The sequence below is a fragment of the Motacilla alba genome, chromosome 11 (genome assembly GCF_015832195.1).
Source record: "Motacilla alba alba isolate MOTALB_02 chromosome 11, Motacilla_alba_V1.0_pri, whole genome shotgun sequence".
NCBI classification, from domain to species: domain Eukaryota; kingdom Metazoa; phylum Chordata; class Aves; order Passeriformes; family Motacillidae; genus Motacilla; species Motacilla alba.
In genome coordinates this window covers 16,294,676-16,317,315 of record NC_052026.1, presented here as the reverse complement: position 1 = coordinate 16,317,315, position 22,640 = coordinate 16,294,676, and the positions used below count along the sequence as shown (strand labels likewise).

General features: G+C 41.2%; 1 protein-coding gene across 14 annotated transcripts; it reads right to left on the bottom strand.

The window, feature by feature from the left end:
* Positions 1-413: 413 nt before the first annotated feature.
* ATMIN (ATM interactor) lies at positions 414-22,416 on the bottom strand. Of its 14 annotated transcripts, XR_005258240.1 has the most exons (8): positions 22,151-22,416; positions 16,647-16,772; positions 15,499-15,698; positions 12,577-14,547; positions 12,272-12,351; positions 9,626-9,659; positions 6,386-6,457; positions 1,827-2,034 (listed from the first exon to the last, which is right to left on the bottom strand). XR_005258240.1 is itself a non-coding variant. In XM_038147891.1 (4 exons), exons 1-4 carry the CDS (start codon positions 22,361-22,363, stop codon positions 12,717-12,719), a joined length of 2,370 nt encoding a protein of 789 aa, XP_038003819.1. In that variant the 5' UTR covers positions 22,364-22,416; the 3' UTR covers positions 7,201-12,716. The 14 variants fall into 14 exon arrangements, 1 of the variants encoding a protein (XP_038003819.1); XR_005258242.1 differs by lacking the exon at positions 1,827-2,034 and adding an exon at positions 414-685 and having other exon boundaries at positions 12,272-14,547; XR_005258236.1 differs by having other exon boundaries at positions 6,386-6,612; positions 12,272-14,547.
* Positions 22,417-22,640: the final 224 nt, after the last annotated feature.

The window sequence follows — 22,640 nt, the reverse complement described above, 5'->3', positions numbered from 1 at the left end:
GGATGCGCTCGGCGCTGTCCAGGTCGCGGCCGGCCCCGGGGGATGCCGGCGGGTGCATGTGTGCGGGGGCGGCGGCGGGACCGCGGCGCTCTGGCTGCTGCCGCTGGTGACGTGCCGCGGTCAGGCAGCGACACACGCCCCGAGCCATCCTTCCTTCCCCATGGCTCCCACCCGCCCCAGTGCCCGCCTCGGTGTCGCGCTCGCCACGGTCCCTAACTACGCCCCGCGGCTCCCCCTTCCCGCTCTCCCCGGTACCGCGGCTACGCCGTCCCTCTCCTCCGCCTCCTCCTCTCCTCGCTCTGTTCTGGGTCTTTCCTCGAGGATCTCATCCAAAAAGAGGAGGCGGCAGGGATTCCCCAGTGGAAGCATTAAAATTCATAGCGGTGCTCTCGCTCGTCCGATCCCGTTACAGAAATAGCTGCGAGAGGAAGAGGCAAAGCCGGGCTCGGGAAGATTACACGGGCCGATAAGAAACAGCTGGCTTGCAAGTTGGATCTCACAGTTTACATTTAAAGGAAGAAATCCAGCTGATCTGCAGTAATGCGTTTACAGTACATCTGCCGAATAAAATTCACCTGCCGCAGTCCTGCCACGCGTCTCCATCGGGGTGAAAGGAGCTCCGGCCGAAACACGGGGGGTTGATGGTGTGAAACATAAACCGCGCCGCCTCTTGTCAGAAGAGCATCTGGAAATTCCACAGCAATATTCAAATAAATTACATTTTAATGATGTAGCCGGTTCAAGGAGCTAAACCACCTCTTTAGTAAGCCGCTTCATTCCAGACTTTCCGTAATCTGGGACTCATTTTTAATTAGTAAATGGCATTAAAAACAATGATCCTACCATCCTGCCAGAGCCTGAGCCTGAACTGTGTTGACATGTGATTCTGATTTAGCTTCTGAGCAGGAGCTTTTTACACCTCTAGCATTTTATCTTCGGCACTCGGTGTCCCTTTGACAGTCTAGGCAGTGGAAATGCGGCTGATAAGATTAAGAATAGGACAAGTAAACCTGATAAGGACTAAGAGAAAAAAAAAAAAAAAAGCCACCAGAACGTAGGGAGAAGTTACCCACTGTCTCATATTAGAACAATCAGCTTTAATTCCTTTACTAATAAGTATGATAATAATTCCTAGATTATTGCTGCTGCTTTCCAAATCTTTTTAATGACAGATGATTCATAAGTAGAGAAAATTATGCCCATTGGTATTAAATTTGACACCATTATGTTTCATTGTGCCACTGTCTCACATTTGCAGCCTGATCAGAGATCTTGAAAAATCAAATAGTAACAACATAAATAAGTACATCTGAATTCATCAGCCCAGAATCTTTAAATTGTCTCACTTGCCCTTTAATGCACACTATGGGAAAGACTTTTTTGGGTCTTTCTCCTGTGTCTCCCTCACAGAAATGAGTATTTCAGTAAAAGAACATGAACTCATGTCTGGTTTTTGTCTACTCATGTTAATATGGGGACAAGAACAGACTCAAATAATTGTTCAAACAGGTTTTAAGGCTACATCCTTTTGAATTAAATTTTCTGTAATTTCTCTGTGTCATAATGAACATTTTCTAATGAACTAACACTTGGGTTTGCTGATATTCACTTCACTTAAAATCAAGTAGAGAACTTTATTTTTTACATCAATATGGAACGTCTTTGCATTTTTAAACCACTGCGAAACTATCAGCACAAATAAACTAAATTGCCTTAAACCAAATTACACATTGAGTCAGGTCTGGATGTTTTTGTGGTATGCCTGGAAACACCACTTCAGAGTAAATTAGCTTCTGCTGTACTTTACACAATTGGGGTACCTTTGAAAAATTTCACTTCCCCTCTTCTGGTAATGTTAGTTGCCCAACTTCTTCTTATCATAAACTTGTGTAATACTATTGCTTTTTGGGTTTCTCAGGTCTCCTCTTTCCTTCCACAACCATGGTATTTCATGGAACCAAAAACCCCAACTCCCTTCTTCTCTGGTGATTGCAGGTGATGTAGTTAATGTAGCTGAGTTGAAAATACAGATTCCTACAAAGTAGTAAGCAAAAACATAGCATAAAACCCGAGAAATCACAGTGAAAAGAAAGGAAAAAACCCCCAAACCAGCACAATAAGCTTTTTTTTTTTTTTTTTTTTTTTTTTTAGCCAGGTCAAGGCAACACGAGATTCAGGGGCACCTCAGCCTTGTCTCAAGCACTGTCACTGTGTAAACACCACCAGAATTCTCACAATGGTATTTCTCACTTTCTTCTCCCAGTCCAAACATTCTCAGCAAGTCTCACTGAATCTGGGGATGCTGCTGCTTTCTTTTTACTCTTGCTCACTTGCCAAGTGTGCTGTGGGGACTCTTACCCACGCCTTTCACTTCGAGAGTGTCCTTACTACCAGGCTGGTCTGCTCCCTCTGATGAATTTTAAGACAGATGCAGTAAATTAAAGTCTTGAGCACTGAAAATTAACAAATACACACGCAGACATTCCCTCAAATAGCCTGCAGCTTTGTGCATCCTTCTGTGATGTGGAAACTGTGGTTTGAGTTAGAGATGGGAAGCGTCAGGCACCGTTTGTAAAATTAAATTTAAATAGAAATTTTGGGTTTGCCTACTATAAATATTTGTACACAGCAAATGCTGAAATCCTTAGAGGCAAGTAAGCAGTACCACACACAGAAACTATGGTTTAATGTATGCAGTAGTAGGCAGCCATCCACCACCCCCTCAATCTTAATTTAGTTCACAACATTTTGAACACTGAAGTTTCAAAGCCTAATCTGTCTCTGCTTTTATAGCGCTATGGTAAGGACATTTGTCAAGACTCTTTTCTAAATAATACTGTCAAAACCAAGCTGATGCAGAAATCATTAGTACTGCCCCAGCTTCCCCCTTTAATGAAATACCTATTATCTTTTTGCTGGAAAGTAGTATTTTTATGACAAGATAATTTTGAAGGTGCCAGCACTAACTGAGACAGCATCCTGTAAATTCTAGAGCTATGCAGGTTTGCTCTATTATAGGGCAAGAAGAACAGAAGGTCTTACATTGCAATTAGTGTTGACAGCCTTAGGAAATGGTGCTTAGGCATGGTTTCCATTCCTCCAGATTCCTCTCCCTGTGCAGATTTAAATAGCACAGTCACAGGATAAAGGTTTGTCCTAATTAACATTGTCCTAATAACATTTTGTTGACCTGTCTCTGCATCTTCCAGCTGATGTGAAAATTTTTAAAGACAGCCTCTTGTTTGCCTATGTGAGCTGAGTGCCTCTGACATTTCTGCCATGCCAAAGTGCATTTAAAATCTGTCTGATGCTTGAGAATTTCCAGCTAAATGAACATAGACGTTTGGTCCAGTTTTGTTAAAAGATTTGCAAGGAAAGAGACAGAACTGTAGCAGAAAGTGAACAGGGAGCTCTCTTCTGCTGCTTTTATTGATTGTGTGAGCCCAGGTAATCTAGGAGAAAGCAAACACCGGCGCTGGGGAGCATTAGGCAGAACTACGATGGAAGCATTAATAGGGCAGAGTGTCTGAGTGCTGGGGCTTATCCAAAGTGGCCCCTGTCACATGTGCACTTTAACTTTCCACAACAGGTTTATATTTAGCAGGCAGATAAAATGGATGTAAAGGCGAAGTGTATTACGGTTACAGCAGTTTTGGAGATGAAGTTGTGACTCAGTACATGAACTGTAAAGGTCAACTTCTACTCTCATTTGTGCAGCTCCTCTGAAGCTGATGTAGGTGTTACATGAGAATATCACCCCCAAAATTAATGATCTTATGTGACTACATGAATGTGACAATGGTATTTACACTGGCAGTCTGTAAGCCTTGCGTGATACAGTTGTTCTGCATGCTTCTACTTTAAAAATACCTTCCCACACTGATGATTAACTCAGACTTTATTTATTTCCCCAAGAAAATATCTTAGTCACATCTCAAGAAGTGCCAGATTAGAATTAGATCATGTGCTTGAGGTATATAAAAGAACAATGGTATTGATTTCTGTGTCAAATATTATCTTTACCAACCAGGTTATGCAGTCTTTATCTATTAAGGTGAAAACTCTTTGATTCATAGAGTTATATCAAGGATATTTGATGTCAAATCAGTGAGTAAATTCCAGCAGGCTGAAAGTTCTGTTGAACAAGACATGTGACACTTGGAAAGGGTGTTTTATGCTTGGGTGTTGGTTTCTAGGGTTTTGGTTTTGTTTTTGCTTCTTTTATAAAAAAAGTATTGCAATCCAAATTAAGACATGGCATTAACAAGACAATAGAATTTTAAGAATTTATCTACGTTCATGACCTTGTGAATCTGCCTTAGAGTATGATGATGCTCACACAAAATTTTATTAATTAAGCATTAACTAACATTTGACTCTTGAGTGGCTTAAGAATTTTGAAGAGAGCAAAAAAAGAAAAAAAAAAAGCCCAGTTATGACTGTGAAAAAGAAAAAATACCCTAACATATACATTACATTTCTGGAGAAAACAATAAAGAGCATTTATTTTTCTTATATAAATAATTCTGCACTTTTTAGAAGGATTGCATTTTCTTAACAAGGATTAAGTAACAGCAAGCAGGTTTGGGACTCTTTCAGTCCTAGAAATTTTAACACAACTCTTCACACATGTATCTGAAAAAATGCACTTAGGGATGTCCCCAGATCCCATCTCCTGCTAAGAGTCCTTGCAACTCAGTCTTCATGCCATGGTGTAAAATAACCACAGGGCTTTCTATCAGCTGCAAATGGTCTCAGAAGCACTAGTTCATGACTTTATAGACCCAAAAATAAGCTTGTTGCATACTTTTTTTTCACAGTTAGGTCTAATAGACCATTTTCTTCCCTTCTTTGTACCTTTCCCCCATGGTAAAATATTTTATAACCTGTTTTCCATATTTAGATAGTAAATGCAACCTTTACAAAACAAGCATCCTTCACCAATAGCCCCAAGACAAAGAAATTCTTATATACATGTTTCAGTCGCATTTTCCACTAAATAGAAAATGCAAGATACATATGTGTGTATATCTATCTATCTATCTATATATATATAGATATATAGCTGTGAAACTAGAAACATTTTTCAAAGTTCAGAAGAAGATAATTTCTTCCATTCAGACAACTGAAAATAATGCTGCTTCAGTGAGAAAGCTGAAAAATGAATGCATTACCAATTGAAAGTAAAGCCAAAGATGTTTGTTATACTAATTTTAAGTTGCAGCCATTGCAGACAATCATTTTTTTAGGACTACATAAAAAGAAAAAAAAAGTTGCAAGGAAAACTATAAACATTATTTAAATGTTTTCCAGTGTTTCATACCAAGTAAGAGTTTTGCTGTGTTTTTTGAAACTGTCAAATCAGACAGATTAGACAGAGGTTTTACTACAACCTGATACAAGAACACAGACTACACTCACAGATTGTTCTACAAGGCCTGCAGCAGAAGGCCAGAAAAGCTGTTGATTAAAGACCTAGAACAAACAACAAAGAAACAAATACACAACACTTTAGCCATCATAAACTTAATCAAGTTATGTGCCTTTGAATACACTGGGTTCTTCCAGCAGAGGAAACAGCAGCTTCTTGTTTTTGTGTTAAGTTCTCTCAAGAACGACATCATTCCTGTTCAAGGAAAGGAAATAAAGGTACAGGCTGGATCAGCCACAAGTGCTTCCTCCATTCAAGGTGCCAAAACAAAACACATGAGTTGTTGACAACAATGTGAAAATGCAATGATGGAACACCTGAAAGTTAAATTAACATTTTTCTCCTATTGTTTTAGGTTTTAAACATCCAAAGGACTAATTCACTGTCAAATCCTGGAGCCAGAAAGAAAATCAGCCTCTGACTGCACTGTTCTGATGGAAAACAATCAGCTTGCCAGCATGAAATTTCTTCAAGTGAAAGAAATTCAGGAACTAAACCCAAACCAGTCAGGAACAATTTCACTGCCAGCAAAATTCTCAGCAACAGCAGGCAAGAAAGTAGTTTGAAAATACATGGGGCTTCCCCTATCTCTGAACAGCCACTTTCTTAATCTGTTCTCAATCAAGAGTTAGTTTTTTCTGCCTTTTGGACTGTCGACCATTTGGGAAAGTTTCCAGAGGTGCAGTCTGTCAAAATAGCTGACTTCTGCCTATAAGTCAAATCCATTCTGAATGATGAAAAGCCTGAAATAACAGCCTAATCTAAAGCAGAACCATCCCAAAGATGGGAATAGGGCTGTTACTCCCAGAAGGATCTTACACATCTGACTGTTCCATGATTTCAAACGCTCTGAACAGGAATTTAGTTTCTAGATATTTATGACACCTTCCCCTCTGTAAATACCTCCCTTTCCCCTCTGGAAATACCTGAATGCTGCTGTTTGCAAATACTTACCTCAGACTGTGATGGGGCTCAACACAGCAGCCTTGCACTGTCCATCAGGGAATGCTTCATTCATGACTCCAGCTGAAGGAAAAGTGCAGATGAACCTTCAGTCATGAAGCTTCTGCTCATTCAGCTCCTCTGAATCACACATGCAAGACTTACAGGTAACAACAAAAATCAGCATTTTATATCTTCCAACTAACAGAAAATGCTGGGATCATCACTAAGCATGGGAGCTGTGCAGGAAGAAACAGGACAGCATATGAGACATCCTCAAATCAAGCCACTCTAGGGTTTGGGTTTTCTTTAATATTTACAGTAGCAAAAAATATTTTCTCAGTTAAATAAAATACATTACAAAATAATAAGGAGTTAGAATAGAGTACTTTGAACACCAACCATCATACTGCAGGTGAATTTCTACTGGGTGTTAGAACACTAGAGATGTTAAATCACCCCTACAGGAGGGGTGGATGGTAAGGTTGAGGAAGAAAGTAAAGGAACCCTGTTCTGAGAGCCTGTTGCAGAGGTGAGGCATCTGCCACAGAGCTGAAACTGCAGAGGTTCTCACTCCATTGCACATACAAGGCAAAGATTACATTTTATGCTGACGCGAGGTTTGAGACAGAGAACCTTTTTGCACCTCCACAGATCAAGAAGTGACATTGTAGGATATGTTTTGAAAGCTTTTCAGTTGGTAGAGATTTTGTAAACTAAAACTAAGATGTTCAGGAGCAATGGGTGGTACTTGCCAATAGGCACTGGATCCCCCACCCAGGCCTCTGCAGGTAGAGGTCATGGCCATTAAAACAGAAGGCAAAAAATGATTGAAGTTAACTTTATTCCAAAATATGTATAATTTACAGGACTGATTAAGTGCTTCATTTGTGAACAAAACATTTCAATACTTGTGAATAACTTACTAGTAGCTTTGTGTAACACTCCAGTTTCCAACAGAGGGAAATATGAAACAGTATTTTGGCACAAGGTTTTCTCTGCATGCAATAATGTAATTACAAGTTTCACAGTTACTAGGACAACATTCCTTCTTTGGGATTGTCACTTGTAAAATAGGTCTAAGAAATGAATGCTTGATTTTGTCTGGTCACTGCAAGTTTACTGGCTTAAATAGCAAGAATTAAACATGAACATCCTTTGAAAACTATATTTGTCCACAAAATAAAAAAAATCCCACCAGTAATGAAAAGAAAAATATTTTAAGGACATTTCTCAGCCTTGCTGAGATTAACTCACACACGCTTTGGGAAAGACTCACCCATGAGATTTATTACTCATTCATTCCAAATAATTACAAACTTAAATGAGATTGTAATCAGCTGTTGAAGTCTTTAAGCTGTAAAGATATGGCCATCTTTCATACCTAGCTTTATCACAGATGCACTTGCAAATGTCTGTAGATAGAGGTACTGTCAATCTAGCTCTGCATGCAGGTGTTGAAGCATGTAAAGCACTGGATGTTGTGAAATGTAGAGCTGGCATCACCACAAGTCATCTATTCTATTCCATAGCTAGTTGTTGCAGGTACTGTAAAGCCAGCATATGAAAAATGGTCACAAGTAAAGGGACTTCTGTTACTTAACTCAGCAGTTCCTTGAGGTGTTTCCACCATTTCAGGCTGTCTGGTTACGTTTTCAGTGAAGAGTCACACACACAAACACAAACATTCCTCACCCTGACTGCGGGGCTGAGCGCTGAGTTCTGTTCATTGCATAGCAATGGCACTTGAAACAAGAGAATTCAGTCCTGTTCTAAGCAGCAAGTCCTTCTTGCACATCTTTAAATTCACATCAACTCTTAAAAAACAACAACAAAAGAAACAGAAGATGCATGATTGCATCATACACTGGTTTGCTACCATTAAACAGCTGTATCCTCACAGTGTTCCTGTTATCAATGGCAGCCTGGTTACTGGAGCCCCATCCCACCAGGACACAAGCATAGCAGCACCTTAAACCAAACAGGAATGAAAAAGCTTGCAAGGCCCAGAATGTTACCAACAGTTTGGTGTGAACATTTGGAACAGTAAATGGTACATTAAGAACATGTTTAAAAAATCAGCCCATGTCAGAAATATATTAAAGCAAAGGAAGCTGTACAACCTTAATGATAAAGGCAAGCACATTTGGTTCACCTCAGAGTTGCCATTTCAGGAACATGTTCTTTTGCAAGTTGAGCACCCTATGTTGATTCAGTATCAGTTCTATTAAATTTCCCTACATTTAAAAGGCTATTTAACCCCCTCTAGCCCCCTAAGCCCCAGTCCTGCCAACTCTTACATTTCTACCCAGTCTCACAAAAAAATCAATTCACATCTTAGCAGCATAAGGATTTAGAACAGTGGAGAGCAGCCATCGTTCTTTGTTCCGTTGCCCCTACACAACTGGGGTCCACATGACTAACAGGGAAATTCAGCCTCTTGTTTTCAATAGGAAAAAACCCTGTGTATTGCGCCTTGAAATAAAAATTTCTAAGGAGTTAGTTACATACATTAAGTTACAGACACTGATCAAGTTGTTCAAAACTAAACGAGGTTTCACAAGGTTTCTTTTGCAGCTGTTTAATTTATAGCTGCAAGTATATATACATTTTTTAAATGTTTTCATACCCTTTGGAACTGAGAATTTTCTACACTCAAGCAGCTTTGCATAACTAAGAATATGTAGCATTAGCAAACTCTGACTTAAAACTACCAATTTTTCTAGGCCAAAACAAAGTTTTGGGGAGGACTCCCTCCCTACCCACAGCAAAAGTATTTACAGGTGTATTAGCAGAAATAGACACAAATAAAGCCGTAAGAAGAGGAAACATCTACTGTCAGACAAACTTTTAGCACTCTGACAAACAGATATGGAAGGCAACAAGACAGACCTTTTAATTTTCAGCTTATTTGTGCTTATGTTCTCACAGAATGCAAGTCCCAAATCTGCTGTTTCCTTTGTTCGACTCTTCATATATTAAAGAAAAGCACAAATGAAACTACAAAAGTACTAATTCAATTTTATAATAGTGTTACACAGGCATCCAGATGAAGATCCAGCAATCACAGCTTAACAGAATTAAGCAGGAAACACAAAGGGTAAGTACACATAACATTAGTATCACTTTCAGATAAAAAATTGTGCTAAGAGGCTACAGAGAATCTGATGTTACTTTCTGTATAGCAGCTCTAATGGCAATAGAGGATACAAAAAAGAGTGAGATAGTAAGTCACTGCTGACCAATACTTACAATACAGTGCCTTGAAAATCAAATCAGAGACAAACTGCAGAAAAAGGGAGATAAGTATCATTTTAGTTCTACCCAGAAATAGTTGCGTCTGAAGTTTATTTTATAACAAAGGCAAAAATAGAAAATCAGCCTTTTTCAAAAACTTGTTTAAATGAGAAGAATTAGTAATATTCAGCAATAGTGTTTCAGATCAGGTTTCATGAAGTTTTCTGTGGGATTCACCAAACCATGAAGTCTGGCTGCAGTCTTCACATTTTCACAAAAGTACTTAATAAATCCAAACTGAGTGACGTATGCCAGACATACGTGATCCAAACCTGTTTTTCACTTTAATGAATAACTTATGGAGAACCAAATTAGTGTAGAAAAAAGTTAATTTTGGTCAGAAGTTAATTTCGTCTTTCCTAAGACAGTGCAGTAGTTTATTAATTTCTTAATACTGCACTTTCAATAAATGACTTCATGTTGTAGTACTGTGTTCACCTAATCAAAGTGCAAACTGTTTTAAACAAACAGAATGAGTGAAAGGATTGTGATTTGCATGTTCTAATAAAATACACAAAGCTCAGAAAGACTTCTAATTAAAAAGTACAATAACTGGGTAATGATTACATTATAAGATTTCGTCCACACAGACTTTTGGGTCTTTTCCTGACAGTCACTGATGCTAAGAGCTTTGGCTTACACAATAACATGGCAATTATCACTCTGATTTGTAAATTAGTTTCAAAGTACTTTAAACCTCACTGGTCTCTCAGATGGCTGCAATTCAAACTCTTCAGTAATTCTGCCCCTCAGCACCCAAGATTCCTTCTCTTGCAGAGTAAAGGCTGACTTTCTAAATTCGGAGGTAATGAACAGCTTCTACAGCTGTGGAAAATACCCTTTTCCCAAACCAGGTTTATAGTGACTGCCTCTCTTTCACGTGTCAGTACAGACAACTTGCATATGGGAAACACAGAAATCAGTGTATGAAGAAGCATTCAGCCAGGGGAAGGAACAAGAAGGAAAAACGCTTTAAAATGTGAAGTTGCAACATTACTAGAAAGATATTGCAATAGAATAAATTAACCTAATTTTGTTCTTTATCTTATCTCTCAATTTCAAAGTAGGCAAGTAAATATGAGTCAGTCATCTTCACAAGAAACAAAATTACAAGTGAGGCCTTCCTTTTTTAAATATATCCCACCCTTCAGATGAGAACTCTACAGACATTGTGAACCCTGGGGGCATTCCCCACAGCAGAGTGACTTTCTCCTGAGGAACTGCAAGGTTCCATTCTGCAGTTTCTTCAGCCAGTCTGGAAGTGTCTGAAATCATACCTAGAAATGTTGAAAAATCGAACAGGCAACACCGATGGTGTTTCAGGAGGAAAATGTGAGTTTCAGGATTAATCCGAAGAGATTATTTCAGTAAAGACACTCACCACAGCAATATAAAGACCATCAGGAAAAGACAAAGGAAAAAAGAAAGGTATTGCTCATCTGCAACAAAAACAAGCTGGCTGCAATGGATGAGTAACTTAACTCCCACATCCTTGAACTGAGAATATGCAGCACAAAGCATAGGAAATCCTCAAAACCTAAGGCTTGGACATACATTTGCTGCTGGGCTGCACCAATACCTGCAGCCAATACCTCTCCTCTAACAATGGAGGAGTAAAGTCTGTTACAGGCCCAGGAATTTGACACACAGAGTTTTCCTATAAGGTTACAGAAACTAAAACCTGTCCAGTACAAAACCAGAGGCCTACATTTCACAGATATTATAGTAAGAGATAAAAATTACTTAAGGCCAAATTCCAACATACATTCACAACTGGCTTAATGTAAATGAAAAATACTGCAAACAGTGGCATGAAGGGCAACCCAAACATTAAAAAAAAGGTGCCAAGAGGTCATATGCTTCTTCTCTGAAAAATACGTTTGTGTGAGTTTGACTATACTCTGGGAAATTGTGAAAGCTGCAGGAACTGAGGGCTGCAGATCAAAGTGCAAAAGCAAGATAGAGCTGTTCTGGAAGGGCTTCTGTGAGCTGATCTCCCAGCTCTGCTCTATGGATTCCAACTGTTTTTGGAAGCATGAAGTCCAAAACCAGAAGTCAAGGTGAGTATTTTAAGGAATTTAATTGTCCATTTTAAAAGACTTCTCTTAAGGTAGTAAACCACTGTAACATTTCTCAACATGTATCTCAATAAAGCTAGGAGAATTTCAGCAAAACCAAATGATTCCAGTCTCTGAGGCACACACATTGTAACATTTGCATCTTCAAGACAGAAATAATTTAAGCAAATCCCTTCTGAAGACTCTAAAAATGTTAGTCCCATTGATTTCACTAGCTAGAAGGACGACATACTAATTTTCCCTACAATTACAAATTCCAAGTTCTTTTCCTACCCTTCAAAGAGCATCAGTGCCACTCAGGGAAAAAAAATACTGCTTTCTACACACTTGTTTAATAATAAATATTTTCAACAATTCAAGAATCTCTATGTGTCTAGTGTGTTGGACAGGTATTTGGAAAATGTTAGCTTATGCAGGAGAAAGAGCTGTGAAGGCATAAAGTAAAAGAAGACGATACGGCTGATTATGTTCATGCCGGATTTAAAATACAAGCTACTAAAAAAAGTAAACAGAAGTAGCTTACACTAATAGAATCCTCCCCCGTAAGTTCAGGGAAGCATCTCAACTGAACAGGTCAGGGTTTTGGTCCAGCACATTGGAACCCTGCATGTAAGCCAGGAATAGAGAGAGAGATATAGAGAACAACTTTAAAAGTTCTTCCACTTAGATGAAAGCAGTAACAGCTTCGTAAAGAAGTTTGAGGAAAAAACATAGGCACCACATAATTTTTTAAGGTTCAAATGTACATTAACATGTTACAACCCCCCCCCCCCTTTCCCCTCTATTTGTACACACATAGTTTATGTAGTTACATATTCAATAGAGTACCTTCAGCATGAAAAGTCTCTTAGGTCAACTGCTCGTGACAAGTACATTCAATAATGCAAAGTGGATCACTTGGTAAAGCCATCTCTCCCACCCCAATAAGTTAAATTCAAACCACAAGAAACAGTTATATTATGTAGCACTCAGTGGCTGGGCTTGTCAGAGCTCTGGAACAAGGAGCACAGCTCTTCACAGGTCTGTGTTTCTACTGAACTGAACTGGGACTCCATTGTATTCCAGGCTAAGTCAGCCAGAAGGAAGTCATCCATTGCTGTCTGTGTTTCATTGCTGGTAAGGAATAAACTCCCCAGATTCTCAAAGCAGCTATCCATAGTCTGGGTCTCAGCACTACTGAGCTGGACTTTGCTTTCAATATTCTGAGCAGGTGTGTTTTTAGTAGCCATATATACTTCTGTCTGGGTTTCTGTATCAGATGAGTCAGTGCTCATTGAGAAACTGGACTGTTTCAGAATACTTCCTAAAGGCAGATGGGTAGTACTGTCCAAAAAGAAATTCAAGTCTGTTTGTGTCTGTGTATCAAACATCTCCAAACCTAAGAAGTTGGAATTGCCTCGGCAGTTATATGATTGAGTGGCACTATCTGAAAATAGGAAATCAGTCTGAGTTTCAATGTCCAGTGACTCCAAAACTGGCTCAGAGTTCAGGGTACCAAGCTCACTCTCTTCAGTCTGAGTTTGGATGTTGGATGCTGAAAAGAACTCTTCAATGTCGAAGTCTATCCCTGTGCTCTGTGATGGAGCAGATGGAAGATGTGTGTCAGCATTAGAACTTGTCTCAGACAAAAGGCCACGATTATCCAGTGTCTGGCCAGACATGTTTCCCGAAAAAATGTTTTCCAGATCACTTAGCAGGTCCATTGTCTGGGTTTGATTATCTGTTGTATTTTGAGGTGGAAGTATATTAGTCTGTGTATTGAAGCTGATAAGGGATTCAGACTTAACCGTATCCTGATTCGGGCTCTTGCAACTACTTCTTTGCAGCAAGGTTTGATCTATATTTGCAGGCATTAAATTGTTTTCTGGAAGTTCAATGTGAGTAGAAACATTATATGATGAAGGAACATTGTCAAAAATGTCACTGCACATTACAGCCTGGTCCATCTGTACTCTTCCATCAATACAGTCCTGTGTCCTGCTGGTCTGAGTCTCTCTGGAAATGCCACATGTTGGAAAACAGCCCTGACTGAATGCATCAGTCTGAGCAGCTATGGATGAAGTCAGTTTGGAAGCAGGCAGCAGTGTCTGGGTCTGGACACTGATGGGTAATGAAACCTGGGAACTGAACGACAGATCTGTCTGAGAACAAGAGGACACAGAAGAATTGGGAGTCCAGGCTGCAGCTGGTACAAAGCTCTGTGAGATGTAAGATAAGTCAGTCTGTATATTAATTGAAGAAATTTTGCTCTTGTGACAAACATTCCCCAGCTCTTGCCCTGGGTTATTTGATGTCACCTTGTCCAATTCAACTTGTACACCAGTACTTACTGGCTCACGATCACCAGAAGTCGTCACTTTTGAAACAGGCATACTGTCTTTAAATACAAGTGTTTCTGCCTCCAGGGCTGGAATCAGGATTCCTATAGACTGAGGCAATAAATGAACAGTACTTACAACTGAACCTTGATTATCAACAGCCACTACAGCAGGTTTGACAGAAGAGTCTGTTGCAGATACATACACAGGCAAGTGAGCAACCTGCATCACGGGAAGTTTAACCAAAGCCACCTTGGGCTTGGGTAAAAGCATCTTTGGTGCACATTTTGGCTGCATTTGGTTTGTGAAGTTAGAACTGCAGGAGCCTTCAAGAGAGGCTGCTACTTTCACTTCAGAAGACTCCAGTTCCTGAGTGCCAGGAGCAGTCATGTGAGTATTGGTGAATGCTTCGTTTGCTTTCTCTGCCAACTGCTGATTATGAAGGGAGGACTCCATTTTCCTTTTCTTACTAGGAGGATCCCTGTGAACATGAGATCAATAATTTATACTTCTTTCCAACACAGAACATCTGCCTTCCATTCTTTTGAGTCACTGCATTGAAAATACCAACTGAAGTCACAGATGAGGCTGGATATGAGAAGACAATTAACCCAGACTAAAACATAAAAAGACTCCAGGAAGTTCAATTTTGCTAAATGTCATTCCTCACTCTCATTTTAAAAAAAGAATAAACACTACCCCTTATGGAGACCTATTTCCAAAGGGAAGTGCAAGTTTAGATGGTGTCTTCCCCTCTTACATTAAGCACACTGATTTGAAGACTTTTAATGTGTTATTTTGACACCGACTCAGACTGAGCATTGAAGGGACAGAGCTCTTAAAATACGTGTCCAGGTAATGGTCTCTCATGGAAATGGAAGATAAAAATTAGCATTCTTCACAGAAAACTTAAATTTTGCAGCAGCTGAACCTCAAAGACAGGCTAGGCTTCAGAAAGTAGACTGCCCTTTATGAAATATATGGGCATATTGAAACTATAAGTCTGAACATAGGTGGTAAAAAATACATCCACCAACAATTGCAACAATGACTAACTGGACGAGAAAATAACCTGAAGTGCATTCCACACCTCAGTTACCAGCTATAAATATCTCCAAATCATGTCTACTCTCACAGAACTGTAAAAGCAGATGCAACAAGAACCACCACCATTTATGCCAAGCACTGCAGTGTCATCAGTACTTTTTGTTTTCTCTGTAGGGGAACCAGATCTTACTGATTAGATGACCACCACTGCTTTCTACAAAACAGAAACTCCTAAAAGCCACAAAGAAACTGCAAACTGCTTTGCAGCTAAAACAGCATGATCCTAATTTCCTATTTAATCAACAGAAAGGAGACAAAAATGCAGCACATGAGACACACAGGACTTGGTGATGAACGCATCATTACTTCACTGCTTCACTTTTACCTGTGTTCTGCAGGGATTTCATGGCCAGTTCTGTAAATGTGAGACAGTAATGCTGTTCTGCTGGCATAAGGGCACCCACAAGTACACTGGAAAGTCTTGCCACAGACCTCTATATGCCGTTTCAAATACCATTCTGTGCCATAGGAGTTACTACATTTATCACATTTGTGCTTCTTTTCAGCATGCATTTTCATAAAGTGCTAGAATACACAAGGGAAAGTAAACATTAGCATTCAGTGAAGATTAAAAAAAGAAAATCATGGTTAGGGGAGAAAATATCTGCAATTTTTTAGTTGCTAAGTAGCAGTGAAGTGTAGCATTAATTATTTTGTTAAAGCATTACTACAAATAAATTTAACGAAGTCAATAGAGAGAATCTGAAGTTTGCAAATCTGCTGATGCTACATGCATCTTAAAAACACAGATAAACATCTACCCATTCTAATGCCATTGAAGGTTTCCTGTGGACATCAATAAATCTACAGATCAACCTTGCCCAAAGAGCACAGTAAGCCCATGCTGCAACATGCGCACACTTCTGAGGATCTACAACTGAGCAAATAATCTCAAGCTATACAGGTCAACACCAGAGCAAACACCAGAATTTTTCCTTTTTGTTTATGGCACCAAGTGCCAGCCACTCAGCTCCTACAGGTAACCCCAGCTCAGCACAGGTAACCAACTGCAGCATGGTGCTCTTTTTGCTCACTAATGCAGAAACAAGTCTTATATGTTTTCTTAAACAGGTTACCTAGTAAACAAATACATTTTGCTATTAAAGCAGAGAAAAGCTCTTAATCTTTGACCACTTGAAAAAGCAGTTAAAAGCATCAGCCACAGTTTAAACCTTCATCAGTTGCTACGGTGATTTTTTTCCCCTCTTCTTTAATCTCTCTCCATCTATTTAATTTGTGGAGAGGGGCTCTGATCTAATTTAGAAGAACATGCTGGCATCTGTCTGATCAAAAGGTTCAAGTCCTCTAATATCAACATGCAAACTCATGAATCACACGTGCACTTGGAGTTGCTGCATACAGGTCTAACTTCTGCCTATGTGCTGAGAGGTTATGCTCCTATCTGTATGCAAAAGTCTTTGGAGTAGAGACAGGACTAAAGCAGTGTGAAAATACTTCAGGGAACAGGAATACCTGTTTTACAAGAGAAAATTGGGAAAATGGTCTGTTTGGTCCTCTAGGGCAGCCTTCAATAGGACAGCAGTAGAATTTCTGTGAAGTTTTCAAACCTTTCCTTATTGGTGCATTAAGTTTTCCATCCTGAAAAAGAACCAGTTGAGAAGTTGACAATTCTACAGGTTTGCATATTCAAGACAATATTCAGAATACACATCAAACTATGGCTCACTGAGTTTACACATCTCAATGAGTTGGAGGCACTTTCCTATGTGATTTGAAAGCTCAAATGGAATTTTAGCCCTGTGTGGATGCCACTTTGCAAATATCCCATCAAAATTACCAGGTGCAATTACAACAAGCTGTAGTAGGAGTAGTGGTACTGTACTATTTACTTTTACCAAGACACTCCCTGTCCCATGTTTCCTGTTATTTGAGCCAAAAAATATTTCCATACAGATACCACCCTAGACTGCTGATTCAAGGTGGTTTTACTTGTTAGTAGCACAGTGTATGAAGCTCCATTAAGATTAGTCCACTGAAACACAGCACTTCCTTGATGCTGGAATTCTGTTAGCACTGTTTAGGGTTTACTTGTAATAACAATCAAAAATGTCAAGTGTGCTCTGCCACTTAATTAGATCATAAACCAAATCTCACTTAAGGCTATGAAACAACTGGTATGCCAATTCTGACCCTCCAAACACTAAGGGACCAATCTATCCAGGCTTTCCATGTGATTTGTCTCACTGACCCTCACATGTACATAGAAGAAAGCAACACAACTTGCTCAAAGAGGACCTCAAATGTACATATAAGAAGGACATACTAGTGGGATTGTCCAGATTGTTCAACCACATAGAAGCCCTTCCAACTGAGGGCACTGGCATGGAAAGCAGACAAGACACATACCTCTAGACATACTCTAACTGAAAGGGTCTCAGTGGAAGCATCAGGCATCTGTGTCTAAGCCAAAATTAAAAGTGAACTATTTAAAATCTGATGCTCAGAGTAGCTGTGAGTCTCCTTCCATCCTGAGACTGAATCAGAGGCCAACCATAGTCCCCAGAGCCAGTTAGTGTAGTCCATGATGGCATCCCCAAGATGATTTTTCGGGGAAGAATTGGGACCATGCCCTGTTTGAACTCTGCACCTTATTTTCCTTAGCATGAGGATGGCGAGCACAGTCAGTAATGGAAGGCTGATTTCACACCAGTCACTCCCTAACTATCTCTTTGGGCAGATCTCCAGCTGGTCATGTTTACACAGGTTACACCAAACACAGAGAATGCACAAAGCACAACAGTCCTCCCAGTGTGAAGCAAACAAAGAATATACCTCAGCTGCCAAAGGGCTTCACTGCTCACACCCCCACCTCTGAGCCACCTGCAGTTACTCACAACCCAACAATGCTGTCCTCAGCCACGCATGCCTTGCTTTTGAAGTCCTCTCATTTACACCTCAGGAAGCTGAGGAGGGGGATATTTCAATGATTTTGTTTTCCCTCAAACCACCTCTTAAACTAAGATAATCTGTAAAATGTAATCCCCTCAAGCAACATTTCAGTTGTATTTCCACACAACACTGTTACTTGCTGCGATTGTCACAAGTTCATTTTTATTAATGACATATCAAACTCAAACAAGCAACGTTTAGAGCCTCTAGACCAAAATGATCACCTTCCATATCAAGAAAACCTGGCATAAATCTCTAAAAAGGGAGTTTTCATGTAACATTTTTACCTTCTAAGCACCTTGTACAGCAGTTTTCCCTGTGGACAGCCCATTCATAAACAAGCCTGTTCTATCTCTGCTGAATCATCACTGTGACTATTGTTGTACCTCCTAGAGCCACTGCCCTAAACAGGAACATGACACGGAGAAATCTAGTTGTTCCAGCCCTAATTCCACTTTTTAACCCTGACTTACACAGAACACTTTCATCACATGTCAAAGTCCTCAGGAGAAAAGATCTTCCTTTAAGTCAAAGCTATGCTCGGCCTCTCCCACTGCAGATGATACCAATATCCTGAGTAAATGGCAATTAGAGTTACTTATTCCTAAATAAAACATTATTAAGTGTGTTATATTTAACATCACAGCCCAACAACTGACAGGGCAATATGGGAAACATGTTCAGCCACTTAACAGGTAAACCTCAGTCAGGTTATTTAAAATGACTGAAATACTAACGTATAGAATAATACCAAGTGTTTAAAAGCTTTATAGACACCAGTAAGTTGCTTTTTTAACAGCTGGAACATAGCCTTTAGTGACGGAGACCACAACACATTGGTTGTGACAAGTTGAGACATACTCTACACATATAAGATATTGTATATGGACAGTAATCTTGTTTTGACCTTTCTCAAGTCCCTGTGGCTCTAAATGGTTAATCCTGCATCTTCTCAAAGCCCACCTGGCCAGTCCTGTTTCAGACCTTCTCACAGTTTCCTTCCTTACCTATCTGAGTTTATGTCCCATGTTTCTACAACATCCACCCATCAAAATTATTGGCAGATTTTGGTCCAATGAACTCCCAGTGCAGACACTTGCACTGTAAGGAATACGACATGGCTTGTGACAACAACTGGGAAAGCAGGAATTAACAGTCCTCGCTACAGACTTAGTCAAGGTGAACTCAGTGACATCTTGCTGTCCTGCCCCAGAAAGGCTTACTCCAAAGGATTAATTTTAAATGATGTTGCAGTAGAATGTAGTCAACTATTTAAAACATGGGGGGTTTTGCAGCAGATGCTCAACCATTTCTTGACTAAATAGGACGTGCAGAGAAGTGCATTTATTCTTACGATAACAACCATTGTGGTAGTGCAGTATTTGAGCAACCTACCCCAAGGGTGTGCTACCCTTTCAGTTCACACTGACTACAGCCTCCCAGTTATCACAGTAATCCACAGAATCCTCTCCTTTACATGAACTCTTCTAGCTTCATTTTAAACTACACACATGCAGTTTCCCTTCTTCCCATAAAATAATACAGCCAAAAGACCAAAGAATTAAAATAAAAAAATTCAAGTTCATATCCACTGCTCTCATTTTTTAAATTAGCTTATCCTCTGTCAAGGAGCCAAAAAAATTATGTATCAACACTTAATATCTTCTTTGTTAGGCAAAACAATCCAAATTTTTCTAATTTCCCTTTGTCAGAAACACTTCCCATTAATCATGCTTAGCAGTTATTTTCTACACATTTTGTGGTTCATTTTAACTTATTTGAATCAGATTCTTACCCTACAGTACTGACACAGAATATCCCTCTGCCATATTTTAAGACTGCCCTTTTCACAGCAGCTTTACCCTAAATGCTCATTCGTGTATTACCAAATTATTTTGCACATGTTTCCCACCTCAGGTTGTTTTCTGTTACAAACCAGAGCTGATCAAACTGTTTGTTATCACTTCACAAGACTAAAACCTGGTACTGCTGCACTTGACTCTGTTTTTACAGGGCAGTCTCTACGCAAATGTCCTTCCTTTGCCACTGCAATCCCTCATGGGTTTTGGTATAAAAACATCCTACTGGTGTGACTTTTATTAATGAAAATTAACCAAGTCATCCTTCCTTCTCCTCAGGAGTACTGTGTTCTCTCTTTCCCCAATAGCTTCTTACCATCTCATTTGCCAAGTTGCTTCTTCACTAGTTTAATATTTCACTAATAAATGCAATCTACTAAATTATTTTTATCTGGGAAATCATCTACCTCTTAAAAGGGAATACCAATATTAAAATATTTAGTCTCTCTTAAGCCTCAACAACATTTTAGTCTCAATTACAATGCCCTTGAAACAAGTCAAGAAGTTTCTGAAAGTCTGCGTCCATCCACGTTTCAGTATTCATTCCAAGCTATCACCAGATTCAGTAATTAGGTGTATGGAGTATGCTCTAATTCTACAAGGCACTGGTGGCTAACAGCAGGCTGGGTGAGAGCAGCATTTGCTCACCCATCACACCCTGAGTTATGTAACCCACCAGCTGCACTGCACGCTCGGAGCATCAGCTCACAACCAAAATGACTCTGCTGGCCTGAAGGAACACTTGGAACTTCTGCTGTACCTCCCCCAACACAGACACGTGAGATCTAACACACAACACACAGTAAAGCTGTTAGTAGGCATAGGAAATGAAATTAAAACATCCCAGAGACATAAGACAGCAAGTACACTTGACACTATTTCCTTTTGTTCCTCACCAAGGAGCACGTGTGACCCACGCTTTACTCTGCAGCCATTTCACAGAACAGGGATGTTTATTGTTCACCCACTGAGGCTGCACTTTCAGAATGCAGCTATGAATGCTGCACTTGAAGTTTTCAGGAATACAATTTGTCCTTGCACACTTGGCATTATAATTTTGGGAAAAGCAAGGACATCTTTCTGAAAGGCCCACTCTCAATGTGTGCCTGCTGAACTGTGGTTCTCCTCCCCCCCAGCACATGCTTAGCTCAGGAGTATTATGGAAATGAGGGCTTGTTTCCAAAATGGCATCCATCTGTTTTGCTGGTTTTTTTTAGCTCAGACATTTTAAAAAAAACAAACAAAACCCCAGCATAACAGCCCTCGGCGTTGGGATGGAGATGGTTTGCCAGCTGATAAGGTTAGGAAATGCTGCATGTTTGCACAGCACCTCACAAGTGGAGCTTTAAAGTCTTACTGCAGAAAGATTGGTGATAAGCAAGTAAAACAACAGAAGCTAAGTCCCAAAGAGCTCCTAACTGCCTGTGGTATGTTTACAAAAATGTGCAAAATTGGATATTTCCTGTAAGTAATTTTAGAGGAATCCTCAACACAACTGGTCAGCCCATTCACACACACACTTGTGTATTTATATGGGGTCCTTCAGAGGCCATTCACGAGGGCAAATTTAAACAAGAGACAACGAGAAACACTTCATTATTCCCATCCGGAATCACAGAATGGTTTGGGTTGGAAGGGGACCTTGAACATCATCTTGTTCCATCCCCATGCCATGGGCAGGGGAACCTTCTACGATCCCAGGTTGCTCCAAGCCCCGTCCAACCTGGCCTTGGACACTTCCAGGGATTGGGCAACCTGTGCCAGGGCCTTCCCATCCTCACAATGAAGAACTTCCTCCTAGTATCTAACCTAAAGCTACTCTCTTTCCATTTGAACCCGTCCCCCCTCGTCTCGCTACTCCAGGCTCCTGTCCCCATCCTTCCAGTGAGTTCCCCTCAGGTACGAGAAGGCCTCAATTAGGTCACCCCACAACACCCTCCTTTCCAGGCTGAACAATCCCAACTGTCTCAGAATCTCTCGGAAGAATCGCAGTTCTTCCTCTCAGGGTGGGGAATCACACCGCCCCTCAGTCTCACTACGAACCAAACCCCAGCACAGCCAACACCGCAGCCGCCCCCCGGCCCCGGACCCGAGCCGGCCGCAGGCCCCGGGGCGGAACACGGCGCTGCGCCACGCCAGAGCCACGCAGCCACGGTGAGGGGCCGAGCGGGAGCGGGCGGCGGGGCCGGCCCGGCCTCACGGCGGTACCTGGAGCGGGTGCGCCTTGCTGAGGTGCATGTTGAGGGCCGGGCTGTTGGGCAGCACCTTCCCGCAGCCGGGCACGGTGCACAGGATGTTGGTCCGCACTTGGGACAGCTCTGTCACCGAGGGCCGCACCAGCTCCCCGGCGGGCGGCACGTCCCTCACGGGCGCGGGGGGCCGCCCCAAGCCCCCGCCACGCCGCCCGGCCGCCGCCGCCATGTTGCTGTCAGCTGCTCGGCCCCCGCTCCGCTTCCGGGGGTGGCGGCCAATCGGCGGCGGCGCCGCTGAATATTCATGAGGCACGTGGCGCGGCCCCGCCCCCGCCCGCCAGCGCCCCGCGGCGGCGGCCGCGAGCGGTGCGGCCGGGCGCGGGCCCGCGCGCGCTCCCGCGGCACAGAGCGCGCACACGGCGCACCGGGACACGCGGGGAACGGTGAGAGGCGGCCCGGGCACGGCCCCCGCCCCGCCGCACGCCGCCCCGGCGGCTCCACGGCCC

Excerpts from the sequence above, each read along its gene's own strand:
- ATMIN (XM_038147891.1), bottom strand. The coding sequence starts at position 22,363 with ATGGCGGCGGCGGCCGGGCGGCGTGGCGGGGGCTTGGGGCGGCCCCCC. Across the intron at positions 16,773-22,150 it reads GCAAGGCGCACCCGCTCCAG|GATGGAAAACTTAATGCACC; the intron begins GTACCGCCGTGA and ends GTTCTTTTTCAG. Across the intron at positions 15,699-16,646 it reads AATTTTCTCTTGTAAAACAG|CACTTTATGAAAATGCATGC; the intron begins GTATTCCTGTTC and ends TGTGTATTCTAG.